General features: G+C 30.8%; 1 protein-coding gene across 2 annotated transcripts; it reads left to right on the top strand.

The window, feature by feature from the left end:
• Window positions 1–7,166: 7,166 nt before the first annotated feature.
• Window positions 7,167–14,090, top strand: LOC140975712 (uncharacterized). Of its 2 annotated transcripts, XM_073439579.1 has the most exons (9): window positions 7,167–7,307; window positions 11,036–11,458; window positions 12,415–12,495; window positions 12,832–12,891; window positions 13,058–13,101; window positions 13,184–13,226; window positions 13,318–13,389; window positions 13,487–13,588; window positions 13,717–14,090. In XM_073439579.1, the coding sequence occupies exons 2-9, from the start codon at window positions 11,093–11,095 to the stop codon at window positions 13,834–13,836; spliced, it is 888 nt and encodes a 295-aa protein (XP_073295680.1). In that variant the 5' UTR covers window positions 7,167–7,307; window positions 11,036–11,092; the 3' UTR covers window positions 13,837–14,090. The 2 variants fall into 2 exon arrangements, with proteins under 2 accessions (XP_073295680.1, XP_073295681.1); XM_073439580.1 differs by lacking the exon at window positions 13,487–13,588.
• Window positions 14,091–17,329: the final 3,239 nt, after the last annotated feature.

Here is a 17,329-nt window from a genome sequence, read left to right on the forward strand (position 1 = left end):
GCGTAAATTGTTGAATAAACAGTTAAAATATTAAAAAAAAAATCGAGTGTTTGCAATAAATGAAGGGGAAGTTGGTGAAAAATCCCCGATCAAAATATTTCTTTGGGTGTTCTCCCTACCCACAAAATTGTGGTACTATGTCATACAAATTGTTGTACACTTCATGTGGAAATGTGGTACACTTCATGTGGAAATGTGGTACTAAAAAAGTACCTAGGGACTGAACACTAAAAAAAAAGACGGCTGGGGACTGATCCCCAATTTCCCGATAAATGAACATGTTAAGAGTCAGTCACATATGAGACGGTCTCAGATCTCTTTATTCACGAGTTAACGTCATGCTCATATTTACAATAAAAATTAATATTTTGACATAAAAATAGACAAAAACTTGTGTGAGACGGTCTCACGGGTCGTATTTTGTGAGACGGATATCTTATTTGGGTCATCTATGAAAAGTATTACTTTTTATGCTAAGAATATTACTTTTTATTATAAATATCGATAGGGTTGGCCCGTCTCATAGATAAAGATTCGTGAGACCGTCTCACAAGAGACATACTCTAAAAAATAATATTTTTACATGAGTGACATAAATAGAATATTTGACTCACAAAATTGATATGTAAAACTGTCTCATATAAGTTTTTGTGAAATGTAAATTATTCAACATTTTTGCGATGCAAATGCATGTATATATAAAAAATATTTTTTTTAAAAAAATATTGAGACCAACAAAACTTTAAAGCTATGTTTGGTAGCCATGATAAGGGAATGATTATTAAATAATCACTCTTTATCTCATGTTTGGTTCATTTTTAATTTAACATGGAGGCCCTTGATTATGATTGAAAGCCCTCATAATTTATGTTATTTGTGTGATTAAATATCCCTCCTCAAAGGTGTGATAATGTATAATTTTTGAATAGTGATAATGATAAGATTGTATATTGACCATAATACCCTTGAATTGTTTTCTTCAATATAATATGAAAATTAAAATTAGTGAAAATTTAATAATTAATATAATATTTAAATTTTATTATATTTTTTTATAAATTAATTTAATATATTTTTATTTTTTTAATNTCCAAAATATTATTGCTATTTTAATTATTAAAGTAAATGCATATTTAAAAATTTATTTTAAATAAATATATTTAAATTAATTTTAATAAATGTAAATTATAATTATAAATATTTAATTATTTATCCCATTATTTTAAGAATATATATTTAACTAACACTTGGGGCATTTTGGTCATTGTAATAAAATTTACAAAATTAATCAATCATTTTAAAATCATACCAAACACCATGTTATTTATCCCACCATATTATTAATCCATATCTCTCATTTTTTAATCACTTTATTACTAATCATTTACTTATCCCATCACACGTACCAAACAGAGCTTAATTATGGAAGGTATAATTGTTTTGTGTTAATTATTTTAGATTTTGTCGCTGTCCAATTAAAATTGCATCAGTTTGTTGCCGAAAGTTGACTGAAAAATTTGTTTTCTCCCTGATTTTGAACATTGTTCATTTTCATTATTTGACATGCATCCTTTTCATCAATTATATGGATAATAATTATTTTTATCTAGAAAATATATATTGATAATTTGGTGTCGGAAATATAGTTAGAGTAGGTTTCTTGTGAGACGGTCTCACGAATCTTTATCTGTAAGACGGGTCAACTCTACCGATATTCACAATAAAAAGTAATACTCTTAGCATAAAAAATAATACTTTTTCATGGATGACAAAAAAAAAAGATCTGTTTCACAAAATACGAACCATGAGACTGTCTCACACAAATTTTTGTGATATCCGTTAATCAAAGTATCAATCAAGAGTTGTTAAAGAAATAATGTTAATAATTATTTACTTTTCAATATTATGAATTTCGATTTCCATATTTGACATCTAAGTAGGGCCCGTCGGCTATTTTCAAATGTATTTTTCAGTGGTAGGTACAAAATTTGTGCTGTTACAGGTCTATCTCACCAACAATATTTTTTAAAATTATAAAATGAGAATGTCAATTCTCATTTGTAAAAATTAAAAGTTTTTATAACATTATGAAATATTTAAATTATATTTTATAATTTTATAAGTTGTTAGCAAATCAAGTTTGCATTATGTTTATCAACATTTCATAAATAGTTCCAATTGTTCAAATTTGTTATAATTTAATCTCGAACTCGAAATTTAATCTATCGGACTGCACTTTTATAAATTTGGAGCATCGAGTTTTCTCACCTACTGGCTGCCACAAATCAATGGTCAATCCCCAAACACGGTTATGTGATTTTGAATCCGTTTTGAAAAATAAAGATTTCTATAAAAATAACATTGAAAAAGACCTCGTCCAATTGAGGGAGTTTCTTGTCACTTGCCTTCTCGTTCCATCACCACTAAATAAATAAATAGATATTATCTTATAATTCACTTAATAGATAGATAGATATATATATATATATATATATATATATCATCATATTTCAATATTTTATGAAAATTAAATGGGAAAATGGAAAAAAAAAACAAAGTTTGGTCTTGACTTATTGTGGAATTGTTTTGTCCACTACTTGAAATGGGTCAGAAGCCGAATCAAATGAAATCCTTGTGTTCTTTGTATTTTTTGTATTCTGCTGTCATTTTTTTTAAAATGTTTCCGGAGTTAATTTTGTTGTGATATGGAAGTTATATGTCTTCACAATCGTATTATATTGTTCGTTTTGGATATAAACCATCTTGTCTTTGCTTTTTTACTTTACCCAAAAGGTCTTATAGCAATAGATATATATTCCAACTTATAGTAACTCATTATTTTTATTTTGATTTTTTAATGTGAGATTTTGGTTTTATTCTCATCTTACTCTCAAACGAAGTTCCACAATTGTTCTTATGGCACAACAAGTGATACCAGATTCATGCTCTAGATCGAGTCACGTGAGTGGAACCCTCAAATACTTAAATGAAAGAGGTGAAGGCTTTCGGTAAACATCATTGATAAGCTCTCGAGGTGGGTGGTGCTCCCGGAATTTCATGTAAGACATGCGTCCCAACGCGGTGAAGAGAGAAGGGAAGCTCGGACCATGAAAATAATAGTGGAACTTAGTTTGAGAGAAGATTGTTATGAAAATGCAACCAAACTCTCACATTAGAAGATCAAAAGAAAGATCATGTGTTAATAAAAGTTAGAAGATATCTCCGTTGATATGATGCATTTTGAGTAACGTCAAAAAAAAGTCACAAGAATTTATATCCAAAGTGAGATATATGACTTCCATGACACAGCATATTTAATTTGAATTATGACATGACAACTAATAAGATAATATATTGAAAAACAAGAACCACATAATTATTTTTTAACTCTAATAACTATAAAATTGAGTCAAAAATGTGGAATACTGCATTAATATTGAATCCTATCTTTCGCACCGAACGATTTATTAACGTTGATAATATGATATTTGATAACATAAAATATAGAATATAGTCTATTACAAACAACAGGCCAAAAACAACTTGCCTTCCTTTCCAAAATTTTACTCTTAGGACACGTAAAAATCGAGTCGAAACAGCTAGAGGCGAGATTGTCTTTTTAAAATTTAAAATTTAAAATTTAAATTGATTCTATAGGCCAAAAATTATAGGCAAAAAAAATCTGTAATTAAATAAAAAAAATTTAGATAATCCAAAAAACATTTAGGTGAAATTCATAAAGTTGTTCGTTCTTATTGAATTGTACAACAAGTGGCCTACAATAATAAGCCAAATGTGTTTAGGACCAACATTTGTGGTATATAATGCTTAAATTATTTTTAATTGCTTTACACAAATTAAATTGGTTAAATAGTAATACAAATTTAAAGAATATTTAAATTTTATTTATAATATTATCAATGCTAAAGTTTATTTATGTACACTACGAATTTACTATAATATATATTATTAATATAAAGTAAGTAATAAATTATTTGTATTAACTGAACTTACTATTTAGACAAACAAAATTAGTTTAAGTTACTTAAACATAAAATTATAATGCTTTTATAAATAGATGTTTCGAAACAACATAATATTTTAAAATAAACTATAAGAAGTAATTGAAGATAAATTTCGGACATCCTAAAAGTACGTTAAAATGGTTACATATTTTCCAAAACGTAGTTAATAAACTTCTTTTTTTCTCTTTATCTAATTCTTTAAAAAAAAATGTTACACACTTTCAAAGATGTAGTTAATATGAGTATATATATATTAAAAAAAACTAGTAAAAATGCTATTAAACTTCAAATTTTCACTATATATTCGAAACAATCGAAAAATGAAACATGTCTGATGCGACCAAAATAATTCAGACTCATTAAAATACATGGCCAATTATCACAAACCGAATTCTTGAATGGAAAGTAACAAAACCATCAAAAAAATAATTGTATATCAAAGAAAAAGGATGAGATGACTCCGATGATCAAGTCTGTATTAATTGTAGGTAGATGTATATATGGTTTGTTCGACCCTACCCACATGGGTGGTGTCCCAAACCATTGAGAAGTTGGCACTTGTCAACTCCATACAATGAAGAGTTCACACGTGTCAAAATTTGACAAGTGTGAACTCCTCAATGATTTTGGGGCACTACCCATATGAGAAGGGTCGAACAAACCGATATATACTCAGAAAATTGCATCCAATCAAAGGTCAAGATTGACGATTAATTTGTGTTCCAATTCTCGAAGTATGACAAATTCAGAGATAAAATAAATGTATTTACACTATATACCATCGAGTTTGACTATTTAATTTGCATACATTTTCTTAAATAAATGGGTTTTACTGGTCAACCCCGTTGAATCCGGGGCGGTACGCGTACTGGAAAAGTAAGGCACAATGTTTGGGGTTCGCTAATGGCGCACCGATCTTGATTAGCATAATTAATTACGTAATCCCAATGATTAAGCTTCCACATTTAGTTTTCACATTCCAAAAATGTTAAGTAATGGGTTTTTCAAATGTTTATTTTAAGATATAGTAATAATATGTGATAATAATACGGCCCCATAGACTTTGCCGTCTCTACATCTATACTATTCTATTAAAGTTGAGACACTCAGAGAAACTAACTTTGGTGTCATGGTCTGTTTTAATAATTATATATATGAATAAAATGTTAAAATTTTAATGCAAGTTATATGTAGTTCAGTGGATAGAATCATTGTTTTTATGGGTTTAGGTTATAGAATCAGATCATTTTTTTATTCTTTTATTTTTTAATTTATATATCAAAATTACAGTGTAGTCACTCACTATTTCTTATAATTATATTTTGATCCTCATTTATATATACATCAAATGAATTATAAAAAATATTATACAAGAACGCAACGCGTGCGTCGGTGCACTAGTAATAATAATTAGTGTACCGACGCACACGTTGCGTACTTGTACAATGTTTTTTTATAATTTATTTGGTTTATATTTAAGTAAGAATCAAAATATAATTATAATAAGAATAGAACTTGCAACTTAATGCTTAGAGAATAAATTCTATCGACTTAACTACAATAACTTAAATTGAAATTTTAACATGACATCAAAAATTTAGTTACTCTAAGTAGTTCAAACTTAATAATAATTAGTATAGATAATAATACTAGTAAAAACCCACGAGTTCGATTTATTTTATCAGTATGTTTTTTTGACTAGTCTGTTGTTTAAATATGATCTAGTATAATTTACTCGTTTAACGTGATTTACAGAATGTTACGTTACGTCCAAGATTTACTCAATATGCATTCGAAAGATAACGACGTCGGTTTTCATTTTAAAAAAAAGTAATAATAATTTAGTATATTTACACTAAACATTTGGTTGGCAGGGTTGATTTGGTAGTTGAAGGAGGGAGCAGATGATTTTGAATTAGGTTGGAGTTGTCAACGTTACACACGTGCATTAGTTTTTGTGGTATTTATTTATTTTGGCAAATATATGAGTTGGGCTGGGCTTTTTCATTAATGGGCTAAACCAGAAACAGCCCATCGATAGTGTCAAATCTATTTTTCGATCCACCCACAGAGACTGACTGGGAATATAGTTACCTTTTATTGCACATATTGCACGTTCTTTTTTTTACGAGACTCGAGATGACGACGTCGTTCAGGTTACCGAAAAAAGCAAAGATAACGAACTAAAACTAATTCGATAATATTGAAGATCAAATCGTAGATTGACAAACATAAATAACCAAAATTTCAATTTTCTCTTAAAATTAACACCTTACATTTTTTTTTTTACAATAAAATACTAAAAAGATATGGGACAAAAAATAAGAAGAAGAATGAAATATCACATTTGATATACAATAAGGTATAAATTATGATTACTGTATAGTCGAATAAGTCAAAAAATAATCTATACTTTGATTTACAAATTATGGATACATGCCTATATATTCGCTAAATAGAGATACATGTATATATATATTTGAGACAAACGAAAAAAAATTAACATATATAATTGAGACGATAATGCTATTTTTAACTAGACAAAATTATTTGAACTAAAAAACAATAGTAGATAAAAGTATTCATCTTTATAATTTTAATACACATTTATGTTAAAAAAAATTGTATTAAGAAACCTACTAGTTAAATTGAAATATTATTTCAATCTTATCCAAATTAGACAATTATATTTCTCTTAATCTAAAAAATTATTATAAAACACAAATTTTTTTAAAATAACCAAATTTATTTTGCTTAAATAATCTTTCTAATAATTTTTAAAAATATATTACACAAATTATTTCCAAACTTTCTACTTTTAATACAGAGTAAGTCTCATGTGAGACGGTCTCACGAATTTTTATCTGTGAGACCGGTCAATCTTACCGATATTCACAATAAAAAGTAATATTTTTTCATGAATGACACAAATAAGAGATTCGACTCACAAAATTGATCTGTGAGGTCGTCTCACAAGAGTTTTTGTGTTTAATATAATACCTAGATTTTCTATATAAAAATTACTGAATTTGTTGAGTCAGAACAAATTTCCGATCGTCTCACAAAAATTGGATCATAAAATGATATCACAAGAGTTTTTGAGAAAATTAAAGCGAATATTCACTTGTCCAGGCTGTAATATTACAGCCAATAAAAGACAAATATATATCCGTTGCATCCTTTAGCTCGTGGAAACAAAAACATCAAAAATGGAAAATCGATAGCAACTTTTTCTAGGGTTTCATTGTGTTCTCTGGCTGCCGAAAGCAATTTCTTTTCTCTGTGAGTATATTTGAATTATTGAATGGTGATATAATCTTACGGAATCGTATACAGAAAATATTATTTCCTTTTTGTTGTTTTTTGTTTGTTTGCAGCAATATCTATTTGAGGCGAATTGTGTTTTTTTTTTAGTGATAGTTTATAGAACGAAATCATAATTTTGATTTAAGTACGAATTTCTCTCTGTTTTTGGTTTTGTGAATTTTATTTTTTGGATTTTGTTTTCCAGTTGATACATGAATATGTGGATTTTTGGTTATGTATTCTGTTCTTGGAAATGGTGTTTATCGTATGGATAATCTTGGCTATTGTTCTTGTAAATTTGCATGTGAAAATGTATGTTAATCAAATATGTTTTTATTGGTTATTACTTATTGTTCTTTTAGATTTAATTGTGAAAGTATATGAATTTAAGTTGGTTTGTTGATTTTTTTCCTTTTTTTTTAATAATAGATGGACAAATATTTTTGATGAAATTATAGATTTTCAAGATTTTCAGATCTAGAAAATTATTCTTTGCATTTTATATTTCTTAATTTATGTTTATATATGTTTTATGACATCTAGATTTGTGGAAGACCAATAACTTCCATTGCTATGAACTTTTTGATGATTTGCAGCCAGTTTCAATCTTATATGAATTTATTAGTTTCAACAAAGCTGTTTTGTTGGTGAATCTATAGCCACAGACTTGTTTAATGAGTCATATGTGAACTAAAATACAACACTTAATAATAGATCATAGAGTTTATTACTATCAGAAGAAACTAAGTTAAACGATGTGCATGACACAAATTTAACCAATAGAGGCCCAACCAAGAAAATGAGGATGTAGAATCATAGTTGTTTTGTTAAATGCGAGAGGCCCCACCAGGCGACCCCTCTGCATCTGGCTCACCTTTAAAAAAAAATTAATTGAAGTTTTATTTCATAAAATATTCGAAAATTACATATATGAATAGATAGCAGTTATAAACTAGGATCTAAATTGTTAATCAGCCTTGAACTAAAATCTAAATTGATTGACTGGAAAATTAGTGGAGAAAATCTCCACACTTTCTATTGTAAGAAAGAAAATAAAAGTAAGGCAGAAATCTGCCAATAACGAAATATTCCGTTGCTCTATACAAAAATATATACTTTGTTATAAAATAAAAGTAGTAGATAAATATAATTTTGTGATATAATATAGTTTCGCTTAGTTTAATTATTTCAATAATAGTGTTTTGTCATATAATAATAGTAAATAACTATATTTTTTCTAAAAAATTATTAGCGCGCCTTGCTATGAAAAGGCACGCGCCTCGTCTTGCGTCTTAGGCTCCTTGACCTCTTTGTGCTTTAATGCTCCTTTAACAACTATGTTTAGAATGCATCAAACTAAGAACCTATACCTGCATATAGAATTATGAAACAATATGATTATCTCGTTGCTTCTTCTTACCAATTTGTCTACTATAGCTTTTCAAAAGCAACATCATGAAAAAGCAAATTTTGAAAAACACTATGCCTCAAACTTACACTGATAACCGATATGAAAAGATGATTAAGATACTAATTTCAGGAAGCGGATTCGTGGATTTTCGTACTTCATTTGAAGCAAACAACTACTTGAGAATCAATATCAATATAATACAAATAAGTGAAAATCCAACTGATAACTACAAACTAAACAAATTCCTTGCGATGGAAAACAATAACCTCTTCTTTATTTAACCCAAATACATCTCAATTTCGTACTTGGGATTTTCAGAATTTGAATATTTTTTATTCAAACAATAAATCTTAGATTACGATTCACTTTTTCACAGCGAGCATCACAAATAAGCCCATGCTCTAAAAGCCAACCATGAATTCAAAAAATAACCAGAAAAACAAATAAACACAGTGTATAGTACCTCAATAGCAAGAGAGTTATTCAAAAGAAAGATCAGTCTTGAAACAGCAGCGAACATTGCACACTCAACCAATCTTAGTGTCTTCTGGTAAGTATTATTCGAATTCTTCCTCTTCTTCTCCGTTCTTATCAATCAAAAATGGGTTCACATCATGAAAATTTACTCCGCTGGAATATCTAAAGAAAGAGTCATGGGATGTCTGAAGGATTCTAAGTCTTTCAATTTTGGTACGGAAACAGTGAAATGGTCATGATGACAGAGTTGCATGTTAAGTTTGAGGAGATTTATCGATTTATGGCGGAAATGAAGCCTCGTTAGCATAATGTTTGCTACTGAGTTATGTATAAAAGATAAATTGATTATTTTATTTTGAAAAAATAGAATGAAAATGCGCACAAGTGTGGGGGAAAATCAAGAATCACTTATTTAAGAGGTTTCAATTCTTGTTTTAAGAAAATATTTCAATTTAAATCGGTATATAATGATATCAAACGATACATAATTATTCTAAAAAAATTACATAATTCAGAAAATGAAAAAATATGTTAATGTGCCCAAGTAGTAGAAACTTAGAAATTTATTCCAAGCAATCTCTCGAACAATTTGAGTGCAGTAAACATAGCTTGATATTTTTTTAACCCAGATATTCGGACGTTCAACTTTGTGCAAGTAAGAGAAGTAAATAAGTTACACACATTTCGCATTGCACGGCATGTGCAAGCAAATACTATGCAACCATTCAAAAAAATTACAGTATAGAGATTTAGAATCCATCAAATTAAGAATGACACTAAGAATGAATGATTCACATTGGACTTTGATTTGTTTCTTTATTCAGTTTAACCATTTCCGAATCTTATGAAATGCAAATCACAAATCTTTGTTGAAGTTTACAATGTTGTCAGATTTTTGAGCCAGATATTGTCTACCAACTCGGGGATTAAGCATTGGTTCGAAGTTATATTACTATGTGAATTGTAAGGTTGTTGATATTGTGAAAAACGTTGGAGGACATCATGCAAAGGTCTAAAATCACAAACTGTAAATACACATCTCAACTGCATTTGGCGTCCAAACGAAATACGGAAATTCATGGAATCAGCTTCCTGAAATCAGTATCTTAATCATCTTTTAATAGCGGTTTAGGTGAAAGTCCGAGGTCGAGCCTTTTTTAAATTTTGCTTTTCATACTATAGCTTTTGAAAAACTATATTAACATATTTGTAAGAAGAGGGAACGAGATAATCATGTTGTTTCATAGCTCTATGTGCAAGTAGTAGGTTCTTAGTTTAATGCGTACTTAATCTCTATGTTCTTAGTTTGATGCATACTAAATATCTATATCGTGAATCTGGTTGAATGATTTCGTAGTATTTTCTTACATAAGTTGCAGAGTGTAATGTGTGTAACTTCTGTTCTTGTCTTCCTTGTACATAGTCGAATGTACAAATATTTGGGTTAAAAGAATGTTCGAGATATGTTGACTACAATCAAGGTGTTCGAAAGATTACTTAGAATAAATTTCTAAGTTAGTTCTTGGGCACATTAACTTATTTTTACATTTTATGAATTATGTATTCTTTGATAATAATTATGTACCATTTGATATCATTGTTAGCGATTTAAATTGAAAATTGTAATATTTTCTTAAACAAGTATTGAAACCTTTGAAAACAAGTGATTCTTGATTTATTTTCCACATTTTCATTCTATTCTTTCGAAAGAAACAATCAATAAATTATATTTCATACATAACTCATTAGCAAATATAATGCTAATGGTTTCCCTAAAAAAATAACATTATGCTGATGATGAAAAACGTGACTTTAGGGTAATATTCTAGCTTTGGAGCGATTTTAATTCAAGAATCATTTTCGTCATAAATCGATGAATCTCCTCAAACTCAACCTGCAATTCCGTCATCACGACCATTTTCATTGTTTCCGCCATTGCCACCAACTCATTAAGCTCGCCCCAGATGTGCGACACCTCTTTTTCCCCACTCGTGAACCAAAATTGAAACAGTTGGTATCCTTTGGGGCACCCTATGACTTTTTCTCAGGAGGTTCCAGGTATGTGAATGATGTAAACTCATTTTCGATTGATAAGAACGGAGAAGAAGTGGAAGAATTCGATGAATACTTGGCGGAAGATGGGGAGGTTTACCAGAAGACTTTACGATTGGTGGAGTGTGCAATGTTTGCTGCTATTTCAGGATTGGCCTTTCTTTTGAGCAACTCTCTTGCTATTGAGGTACAATACACTATGTTTTTCTGCTAATTTTTCGAATTCTTGCTTCGCTTTAGTGCATGCATTTATTTGAATGATTGAATGTTAATATAAGATATTTGTCTGAATAGAAAATATTCAAATTTTGAAAATTTCAAATATGAAATTTAGATGTATGTTGGTTGAATAAAGAAGATGTTATTGTTTTCCGTCACACGAAATTTGTTTATTTGTAGTTTTCAGTTTGATCTTTACGTATTTGCGAAGCAAAGCTGATTGAGATTGAAATCTACTTTATTCTTCATGGATTTTGGCTTAATTTGTGAAAGAATTGCATAGGTCTTATGTTTTGTTTACTTGGTGGTTTATTATTAGAGGTGAACTTAATTTAGTAGACACAATTCGTTGAGTTTGCAATGTTGCCAGATTTCTGAGCCAGATATTGTCTACCAACTCGTAGATATTACTATGTAATTGGTAAGGTTCCTAATATTCAGAAAAACATTGGATATAATGCGAAGATCTAAAATCACAAACACGGACTCTAAATATACATCTCATCTGCATTTGGCGTCCAAACAAACTACAGAAATCTATGGAATCCGCTTCCTGAAATTAATATCAATCATCTTTTAATAGATGTTATAGGTGGAAGTCCGAGGCCAAGTGTTTCCAAAATTTTCTTTTTATGATGTAGCTCTTGAATAGCTATACTGGACAAATGTGTAAGAAGAGGCGACCAGATGATCATGTTGTTTCATAGATCTATATGCAATTAGTAGGTTCTTAATTTGATTCATTCTAAATCTCTGTAAATTGATCAAACCATCCTCATTTTCTTGGTTGGGTATCTATTGGTTAAATTTTCGAATATTGCATGTCGCTTAACTTTTTTTCTTCAGACAATAATCAGCTGGATGATCTATTATTAAATATCATATTTTAGTTCACATATGGGTCTGAAATTTGGTTTTCTACAGAGATACTTTGGATGTTTCTTTGCTTTGCCAATTGTATTGTCCACTATGAGATGGGGTGTTGCTGCTGGCAGGAAAACTATGGTATGCCACTACTCTTGTGTCGATGTTATATTATAATAATTTTTATTGGGAAAATTACTTTTTTGGTCTTGTAGCTTGCATGTTCTTCATTTTGGTCCTTGTATCAATCAATTTACAGTCTTAGTCTACTAGTTTTTTCCGATTTTAGTTATCTTTTTATCGGAGTGCTGATGTGGCTGCGGAAAATGATGACGTGCCAGCGGTGCCACCGAAAATTCCTGACATTGTGACAGACATTGTTGATGTGTCTGATAGCACGACTACACACTATTTTCCCTTTTTTATTGGTGTTTATGTCAATACCATAATTCTCATATTGCATTTCGATCTTTTTAGGTGGCAACAGCCGTATTATTGTTTGTATTATCTGGTCCGGTGAAAGCTATTACCTATTTGGTGAGTCTTTTTGCTTTTATTAGAAACAAGATTTCTTTTTTCTACTGTGTTCTTATACCGTCTGATCGTGCCTTTGGCTTCTTTCAAGGTTTAAAATCTTGACACTAGTATCCCTTGATAGTTTTGTGTCATTTGATTATTTCTGATTTAAGTTGTGTTTGGCTAGTTATTGCATGGCTTTCTTGGTTTCACAATGGGCACAATTTGGAGGTAGATTTCAGTAGAATCTCTTTTGTAACCTAGGCCCTTCTCTTTTCTTGACGACAACATATTTTTCGCCTAATCCTTGCAGGTTGAAGGCCAGTTGGGGTACCTCGGTAGTCTTGTGCTCGATGGTATCATTCATCCAAGAAATCCTTTTCTTATCCCAGAATATGTTTATATCCATTTGTCACTGGAAAACCTACAAGTAATTTTGTTGTGCAGGTTCGAGCTGTGGGAGCCCTGGTTAATGTTTTAATTGCCTCGTATTTAATCAGAGAAAACATACTCGCACTGGTAACTCATTGAGATGCTTTCTTGGTACTACTTTTACTTCATATAAATATTCGAAGATCGAACTTCTAAACTTAAAAAGCACTCTCTTTGCTTGTAGATTACCATAAACGTCCACGCCCTTTTTACGTACATTTTCTCTTCCATGGGCATTATTTCAGTCCCATCAATGAATTTGATTTATTTCATATTCGGGGTCCTGGTACGATTAATTTATGGCTTCTTTTTCTTCTATGTACGTTCTTGTGTGTATATTAGACACTGATTCTCGTATGAAAGACTGATGCTCTTTAATCATTTTCTGTGCACTTGTTCTTCATTTCTTGACAGCTTCTGCTCAACTGTGGATCCTTTGTGTTTTTGCTGCACCTTTTGTACGCTGTTTTTTTTACGAGACTCGGGATGAAGACGTCGCTCAGATTACCGAAATGGCTGGAGGCTGCAATATAAGATAATCTTGAAATCAAATGTGATTTTCAAACACAGTTTTAGCTGGTCGATTTAATTAATTTTGTATGTAGTTTGCACACTCAGGTCAATCGAAAGGAGTATCAAGATTGTGATTTTGATTCATCTTACTGTAAATTGAATGCGTATTTATAGCATTATAAGGTTAGCATTGATATATGAAATATTTAATACTCCACTACGATTGGGTTTCTAATCGATATCACATAGTTCGAATTCTATCGTGTCTGATTCAATGATATGTATTTAACTTCTCTCTATTGGTAGAGCATGCAAATTGTAAAGTTGAAAATGTAGTTTAATTTTACCATCTGGTTTAACTTTTGATAATGTGTTCTGCAAGAAGATTTTCAATCATCGTTCTATGATTTGAAAATGTAGAATCTTAAGGACCTTTCTCAGTGATGATGACTAATATACACAATCAATAAAACAGACTTTGTATCTGATCTGATTCGTTTAAAAAATTACTTTTGATTTAAAAAATATTACTTTTCATTTCAGGTATGATTTGGATTGATCCGTCTCATAAATATAGATCCATTATATAGTCTCACAAAAAACATTCAAACAACAAATGCAGCCCACAATATTTTCAATTTATGGCTCTTTTTCTTCTTTGGGTGCGCTTGTGTGTATTTTAGACACTGATTCTTGAATGAAAGGCTGATGCTCTTTAATCATCTTATCGGCATAGACAGAAAATATGAATAACAAGTATTCTTGGGAAGACTGTATAACGTTGCTTTCACTAAATTAATGAAGAAAATACAATCAAAGCTATTGTACAATAGATAGAATAATTGGACCGATCAGAGAGTCTAGAGAGTCTATTCTGTCCATTTTCTAGAAAGCTCTAAAATTAGGAATTGTATGCAGTAAGCTAAATTCAAAATGGTACAATGAGCACTATTATTGTCATCATACTACTTTATCATTCCCACTCAAGCTATGTGTGGTGGAAGACTATACATTTAGCTTGGAACATTCTGTCAAATGAGGCAAATGAGAGTGGTTTTGTAAATATGTCAGCAACTTGATCAAGAGCTGGTATGTCAAAAATAGATAATGAACCAGCAAGCACTTTATCACGAACAAAGTATTTGTCCAGCTCAATGTGATTAGTGCGAGAATGAAGAACTGGATTGGCACTCATAAAAACTTTACTAAGGTTGTCACATCAAATGACTGGAGCTCTTGATAAGAGTAGTTTAAGCTCATGTAAAGGAACTGAATCCATGCAATTTCAGCAGCAACACTGGATAAGCTACGATATTTAGCTCCAATGCTGCGTCGAGAGATGGTACGCTGTTTCTTTTCATGAACCACTAGATTCTAGTGCGCTGAATAATTCTCCTAGTAAGGATTGGAGTACGAAAGGCCCACCCCAAAGAGAGAATAATCCTTTGTTTTTTGCGGGAATCGCACGCTTGGAGCTCCAACTAACCTAACACTTTCCAAGAAAATGGAAAAACCAAGAGTTGATTTTCTATCATCGGGATCGGTGGAGTAATTCTCCATAGAAGAATCCTATGAGATCAAAAAGAAGTATACTTGTGAAGATGTAAGCCATGATCATATGTTCCTTGCAGGTATCAAAAATTTCCCTCGACGACTTTCTAGTGAGTATCTTTAGGAGCATGCATAAATTGACAAACTTTGTTGACAGAATGAAATTTCAGGTCTTGTGATAGTAAGGTACTGCAACACCCCAGCAATGCTTCGATATAGAGAATAGTCAGAAAAGGTGTCATCCTTGTGTGCAAAGAGATAATCAGTAGTGATCATAGGTGTGGGCAATGGTTTACCATTACCCATCATTGCACGATCAAGGAGATCCCTAAGATATTTTTGCTGAGTGAGTAGTAAACCACCATCCAAAGTTGGGTTTTCTTCGACACCGAGAAAATAATGAAGCTCACCAAGATTCTTCAGAGAAAAGACTTGACTGAGATTGTCAACAAGTTGCTGGATCTGAAATGAGTCACTTCCTTTAATAAAGATATCGTCTACATAAACCAAAAATATATACAAAAATAATGAGTGATTTTCAGAAACGAAAAATGTTTAGCAGGAGAGCTACACAAGGTTGTCACTGGAAGAAAGCACTTCAAAACCAGATGGTTGATCCATGTACATTATTTCATTCAAATCACCATTCAAAATGGCGTCGTTGACATCGAGCTGTTGAATCTTCTAGCCGCGAGTAATAGCCAAAGCAAGAATTAATCGAATAGTTACTGGTTTTACCATGGAATTGAATGTTTCTATAAAGTCTAATCCAAAAGTTTGAAGATAAACTTTGGCAACAAGGCATGCCTTACGTCGTGCAATTGAACCACCAGCGAGTCGCTTTATCTTATACACCCAACTACAACCAACAACTTTACCAACCAAAGGAGCAAGAGCTAAAGAACAAGTTTGATCATTGATAAGATCATCAAACTCTTGTTTCATAGCTTGTTTTCAAACATCACAAGTCAAGGCTTGAGTGAACTATGAGGTTCAAAGTCATCAAGATTAGCAAGCCATACTTTAGGCTTGTAGATTTCATGTTTGGATCTGGTAACCATTGGATGAGTGTTATGTTAAATATGAGGTGGTTCTGATATGGATGTGTGAGATGGAGAGGTGCATTGATCAGCTAGAGTAGACGACGAGGGACTATCAATGGACATAATAGAAGGATGATTAGGTTGAGGAGATAGATAGTCATACTCTGGAGATATGGAATCAGAAATACAATTGTTTGAATCTGGACATTCTTGAGTTTCAAACGAGAGAGAGTTTGAAGCATGACTAGCAAAACAACTATGAGGTTGTCTCAACGCAGCTGAATTTTCACTAGTTCGAGCAAAAAGAAAAACATGACTCATTGAAAATGATATGCCGAGAGTAAAAAATTCAAACAGATTGAGGTAAACATTTATATCACTTATGTTGACCACTATAACCCAAGAAAACACACGGAGTTGAACGAAGTTTATTCCAATTTGATTTAATCCGGTCCAATCCGATTTCGATCAAGCTTAATTCGATTTTGGTTTAGGATTGATTACTTTCTCAATCGGATAAATATAGAACCGATCCAATACAGTATCATACATGATTGGTTCGATTTCATCCCCGGAAATTCGGAACCGGTTTAATCTGAACCGGTAACGTGCTTACATGAAACACTAAATAATAATAATAGCTTGCAAGATGTTATAATTTACGGTCACCGTTGATTAACATCATTATATCGATTTAAATTTCAAAATATACTCCATATTATGTATCAAATATATAAGATAAGTTTACTTATTTTTTACACATAAAAGAAAATCAATGCAAAAGCAAAGTATACTAACACTTATTATTTTATTCTTATTTAATACATACACTTCTTCTAAGATTTCGTCAGTAGGGTGGTATATTAGCAAAAATACAAGGAAAAAATGCAAGTAAATATTTTGTGTGAGATGATCTCACG

Source organism: Primulina huaijiensis, chromosome 4 (genome assembly GCF_012295235.1).
Source record: "Primulina huaijiensis isolate GDHJ02 chromosome 4, ASM1229523v2, whole genome shotgun sequence".
Taxonomy (NCBI): Eukaryota; Viridiplantae; Streptophyta; class Magnoliopsida; order Lamiales; family Gesneriaceae; genus Primulina; species Primulina huaijiensis.

What these genes read in the sequence shown, in the direction of transcription:
- LOC140975712 (XM_073439579.1), top strand. Translation starts at nt 11,093, where the DNA reads ATGAATCTCCTCAAACTCAACCTGCAATTCCGTCATCACGACCATTTT. An exon ending in TGAAAGCTATTACCTATTTG is followed by an intron (nt 12,892 to 13,057) that starts GTGAGTCTTTTT and finishes GTGTTTGGCTAG; the next exon opens with TTATTGCATGGCTTTCTTGG. An exon ending in ACAATGGGCACAATTTGGAG is followed by an intron (nt 13,102 to 13,183) that starts GTAGATTTCAGT and finishes TAATCCTTGCAG; the next exon opens with GTTGAAGGCCAGTTGGGGTA.